Source organism: Merops nubicus, unplaced genomic scaffold (assembly GCF_000691845.1).
Source record: "Merops nubicus isolate BGI_N331 unplaced genomic scaffold, ASM69184v1 scaffold36783, whole genome shotgun sequence".
Taxonomy (NCBI): domain Eukaryota; kingdom Metazoa; phylum Chordata; class Aves; order Coraciiformes; family Meropidae; genus Merops; species Merops nubicus.
This window is the reverse complement of record NW_008597504.1, coordinates 1,867-7,261: the sequence shown is the minus strand read 5'-3', so window position 1 is coordinate 7,261 and position 5,395 is coordinate 1,867. Positions and strand designations below refer to the sequence as shown.

General features: G+C 59.0%; 1 protein-coding gene across 1 annotated transcript in view; it reads right to left on the bottom strand.

The window, feature by feature from the left end:
- Positions 1-336: 336 nt before the first annotated feature.
- BAIAP2 (BAI1-associated protein 2) overlaps positions 337-5,395 on the bottom strand; it is a gene marked incomplete at its 5' end in the record, with an annotated part of 6,845 nt that continues 1,786 nt past the window's right edge. The window contains 7 exons of the mRNA XM_008936725.1: positions 337-367; positions 628-662; positions 2,351-2,522; positions 2,670-2,729; positions 2,825-3,026; positions 3,538-3,739; positions 4,393-4,620. Of these exons, the coding sequence (XP_008934973.1) occupies positions 337-367; positions 628-662; positions 2,351-2,522; positions 2,670-2,729; positions 2,825-3,026; positions 3,538-3,739; positions 4,393-4,620 (930 nt within the window). The remainder of the gene's footprint in view (positions 368-627; positions 663-2,350; positions 2,523-2,669; positions 2,730-2,824; positions 3,027-3,537; positions 3,740-4,392; positions 4,621-5,395) is intronic.

Here is a 5,395-nt window from a genome sequence, read left to right as displayed (position 1 = left end):
GAGGGTGAGTGCGTGGCTAACATTGACACAGGAGTACAAAAACGGGGGTCCCACTACAGTGTCAACTGCATCCAGGCTGCTTCAGAGCCAGCACAGACCCATCGGCAGTTTCTGCTCTGAAAAGGCTTCAGAAACAAGGGCACTGTGAACACCGGGGAGGGGTGGAGAAGCACCATGGTTTCCTTGAAGATCACAAGAGTTCAAAAAAATCCAAAAGAAGTAGAGAAAGAGAAACGAGGGGGAAAGGAAAAAAAAAAAACAACAAAAAAAAAAAGGGAGGAAAGAAGCAGAAAGCTCTTCCAAGCAGCAAAGGGGCCGCCGCGAGCCAAGGTGTCCTCACACCGTTGATACCAAACTGCCACTGCCGCTGTGGAACAAAGCAGAGGAGACTGCCAGGGTGGCAGGGACCGTGGGCACCGTGAGCTCCACCCCCCGTGAGGTCAGGGTGGCCCCAGGACCTGCCCTCCCCGGGAGATGCTGGGTCCCTCTGCGCTCACAGACAAGACCTGCACCGTGTCCTCCGCGGCACGGCCCCATCCCAGGGGGACACGGCCCCACGGCTCCATCCAGAGCCAACACCAAGGATTCCCTGCCAGGTAACACGGCGACAGGAAGGTGAAGTCTTACCTGCTGACAGACCTTGTCCCGTAGTCGTCGAGACCCTGCGGAGAGGAGGGGAGGAAGCAGGGTGAGGGATGGGCTGCGTGGGCTCCAGGGTGGCTGGAGTGTCACACGGACAGGCCAAAGTGCATCAGGACCCAGGGATGCCAGGGCCAAGTGCATTTGGAGAGGAAAGTATGGAGATGATTTAAATGGGATTTAGACAGCAGGGAGTAAAGTTGCACCAGGGCTTTATCTGGCAAGACAGAAAGCAGCTGCTGGGTGAGCCCCAGCCTGCCCTGCCCAGTCCCACCGTGGCACAGAGCTCCAGCCACTTTCGAGATGTGAGACACACGAAAAGGGACTGAACAAGTCTGAGAGACACCAGTGAAATGTTCTGTGGAAAGAGGTGTGTTTGTCTGTATTAACTCCCACCAGAAACCCACAGGGTTTTGGACCATTTTCTCCTTCAGCTGGTACTGAACGGCCTTTTGCAGCAGGGAAGGACAGGAGCAGATGGGGACAAGGCTTGGAGGACATTCCTCAAGGATGTCACTCCTCAGGTGAGGACCTGCCCTTAGATACGGCCACAGAGCAGCTCTAGTCTCCATGGCAAACACAGGATTGCTCCAGAAAGGAGCAGGAGTCACTGGTCTCTGCACTGGACACACACCAGGGATCAGAGACCCACATTCCCATCACCCCAGGAACACTCCCAGTCACTAAACCCCGCAGCAAACCCTGCTGGGAAACCCCAGCAAACAGCAAGAAGTGGAGCTGTGCTTCTGTCCCATCCCCTGCAGAGAGGACCAGACCCCAGCCAGAGCTGCCACCTCTCTGGAGCACGTGGCAGAAGGGTTGGGTGCTGCACAGCTGCCTCTCACCTTCCTCATCCTCTCCCCATCTGCTGGCACGTGCCAAGTGCTCTGGGGAAGCCAACGTGGCTCATTCCACCACACCAGCATCCCCTGGGTTAAGCTGAAGTTGTCCACACATGCATCCTCCCCAGCGTGTTATCCAAGAAGACCTGGGCTTGGTTTGGACAACCAGGGAGGCCCTGGCCAGGGTCTGCACTTGCCCCACATGCTCACCCCAGTGTCCCCACGGGGCCAGCACTGGTTTGAGTTGGCATGTACCAGAGAAAACGCTTCCAGCTGCCTGTGAACAGCCTGTTTCTGGTGGGAGGCTCCCATGGAGCTGGCAAGTGTTGTCCTTTGGGGGTTTACGGTGCCGTTTTGTGCCATTTGCTCCCCATGCCTTGCCCATTCCACCCAGGTGAGCCAAACTGGCCCATCCTCCCCATCCGCTGCTCTCCTCTCTCACCGCCTCCCTGCATCCCCATCCCTCCTCCCCAGGAGAGATGCTGGGCAGGAGATGGGGTCCTGGACAAGGCACGTGGGTCGCCGGGCAAAACGGGGCCGTAAATCCCAAGGGAAACATCGCGTGAGTTTGGACTTACAGCTGTCGACCTAGTGTAAGGCTTGTAGTGAGCGGAGGGTGGTGGGCAGAGGCCACTGGAATAGTCTTTAATTGCACAACCATAGGGCATTAGGTAGTCCTACAAACAACGAACACAGGTTGGAGAGCAGCCCTCCTTCTGCACGTGGTCTACATCACGCCGAGACCCAAAAGACACTGACAGATTCCTGCTTGGAAACCACAGCGGGGACCGACGCCCGGGGCTCTGCAGGGGCACCCCCCTTTGCTAAGGGGTTCCCCCCAAAGATGGGAGCAGCCCCTGGGGGCTCACCTGGGAGAAGGCAGGCACGGCCACGCTGTACGGCCTCTGCTTGAAGGCGTTGGCACCCTGTGGGGGGAAGGCCTGGGAGGCCATGCCGTAGTCGGGCGGCGGGATGGCGATGTCGTCCTTGTCCAGCAAGTTGCCGGTGCTGCTGCTCTTCCCTTGCTGCAGGCTGAGTGAGGAGGACCCAAAGGAGAGACATCAGCACCAGCCCACTCCAGGCTGAGACCCCCTGGGCTGCCCATCCACCCTGCCCACAACCAAAGCCCTCCCCATCCCCGGGTCATTCCCAACGACGTGCCGTGGAAGCCGAGCGCCCCCAGCCCCCACGCTCTCGCTGCCGTCGCTGTCGAGGACCCGCGTGTAGGAGAAAGGAAACCAGCCCCTCCTGCAAGGCAAAGGGGAGGGATGGAGCCAAACCCACGTGTAGCCGTGGGGGACCCAGGAGAGGCTGCGCCCGCCCCGCGCGGCCGCGGGACTCACATTTTGGTTTTCTCGCTCTCTCCGTAGTGCCAGCCGTCCCTGGCCTCCGGCACCAGCAGCGTGATGAGGTCACCCTCCTTGAAGCTCAGGAGGGTGCTGTTGTCTCCAGCAGCGTGAGAGAAAATGGCCTGCACCCTCGTCCTGCCGTTCCTCTCGAGCCCTGCGGCCATGGAGCTGGAGCGCGGCAGCGTCTTGTTTTCGGCTGGTGGGAGATGGAGACCAGTGAGTGCCCCAAGTCCTTCGCCCTCTGGCCGTGCCTGGGGCTGGCCAGGCTGGACAGCCCTGCCAGGACAGGTCCCTAACCTTGCTCATTCTACCCTAGGTGCAAAGAAAACCTTAGCTGGGACTCACACCTTAGCATACAAGGTGCCAGGAAGGATTGAGCCACCGGTCTTGGCATCACCCACCAGCCACAGCAAATGGATTCCTCCTGGATAACCTGCCCATGGGCTGAAACCCACCCAGATGAAGACCCAGGGTAGACCCCAGCTCTGCTGGCTTCCCAAAGGCAGGAGCAGCACTTGATGCCAAGAGACTGACTGTCACTGTCCCAACACCCCGATGACCCTGCTCCCCACGGCTACTCCCAGCCCCTGCCAAGCCCTCCCTGTGAGCACCCCCTGGCACAGCTGGCACCACAGCAGCCCAGCAGAGCTGGCACCACGGCACAGCAGCAGCACTGAGGGCAGAGGATGGGCAGGAGGGATCCTCACCCGATGCGTAGCTGTTTTTCGGCGCCACGTTTTTGCGAACTGGGAGTGTGTTGGAGTAAGAGTCACTCAGCTGCTTCTGAGGCTGGGGAGGAGATAAAGATTTGGGCTGTGCTGGCTTCATCTCAGACCAGTGGTTGTACCCGTCACTGTCTGGGCCTGAGACTCCGTTCATCACTGGCACGGCCTCCTGTGCCGACATGCGCTACGGAGAGAGGAGAGGAGAGGAGGGGGGAAGATGGGGAACGTCTTCATTAGGGCATCCCAGCACAGCTCCCACAGTGGGACACAGCCCCTGGGAGAGGGATTCACAGCAGATCAGAACTGAGTTTAGTTGCCCACCTGAGGCAAACGGCTCGAGGGGGAGCGACAAGGTCAGTTCTATGGTATTTCACTGCTCCAAGGTGCCTCACACCAAATAAATCCCTCCTGAGCTCTACTGCTCAGCTTGTGCCCCAGCACCAGGGAGGAAACCCTTTTTTGGAGGGTCTTTCATCCCATGGGTTACTCCAAGCACCTTCTTCCAAGGTTACTGGGATATCTTGGTTCAGATCCACAGCTCTGGGACCAACCTGGCCAGGTAAGTCCAGTGCACAGGTTCCCCCAAACCACCCCAGGAGCTCCTGCCCCTCCAGAGCTGAGCAACCCAAGCAGGATGGGATGGGACAAGCTGCCCATCCCCATGCCAGGCTCCTTCCCTCATCCCAGGGCAGCACATGCACAGAGAAGCCCATCCCTGCACATGGAGGACAGCCCATCAAAAGGCAACTTGCTGAGGACAACGGTGACACCGTCCCGGGCTCGTCCCTCCACCTTTGCTCGGAAGGGCAGGACAACTTCCACCACAGAGATACTTACTCCTACAAAAGGTGCCAGCTCCGGGGGGACAGGGAGAGGTTTGGCACCGGGGATGGGGTCAGAGATGATGAGGTTGGATTTGGATGTAGACAGAGGGCTGGGCATGATGGTGCCATTGCTGCTGGCAGCCATCTGCTGCATGAGCTGTATGGCGCGCTCCGGGATCTTGTTGGGATCCGAGCAGGACTGTTGCCACAGTGGCAGCTTCTGCGTCAGCATCTCCTTCCCCTGCAGCAGAGAAAAACCAGGAGTGAGGGCACAGGGGTGTGGGAAAACCACTCGGCTCTGCACCCCTCCCTGGGCAGCACCACAGGGATCCAGAGCTGGCCTGATCCTGGCTACAAGATTAACTAACTGAGGACTCTGCGTGGCATGGATGAGGTAGAAGGTGGGGACCTACTGCTTCTGACAGCTGCAGAGCAAGGAGGGGGCTGTGAAAAATGGGAAGGAGGGAAGGAAAAGGCAATTCATCTCCCAGCTCATTCCCAGATATCCTGTGTGGGGCAGGGCCAGGAGCAGAGGGGCTGTAGGAAGCTGGGCAGGATGCTGGGCTCAGCAAGAACCAAGAGAGGTAAAACCTGACCAAGGGCTCAGCCACGGGACAGGCAGCACAGTCACACTCTGTGCTGTCACCCAGGTCCCAAGGGATGATCCTCATGCTCAGGGCAGCTCAGCCTGGGCAGCCCTGGCCCCACCACCCTGCAGCCTAACCCTGCTGTTCCTCCCTGGGGGCAGTACAGCTGCCATCCACCACCCTGCTCCGAACCAGGGGGAAAACAAAACACAAGGGACCTAAACCTGCCCTTATTCTGAGGGAAATGTCCCAAAACCACGTCGAGGTCGCTTCCCAGCCGAGCACCACTCAGACCCCCACCACCCACACTAACACCTCCCCATGAAGATCTTGACACCTCTGTTCAGCTTCACAACCGGCCTCACCCGGAGACAACTCCTTCCCCACGTACCAAAACCCTCTCAAAATCTGATTTTGAGGTCCCAGAAT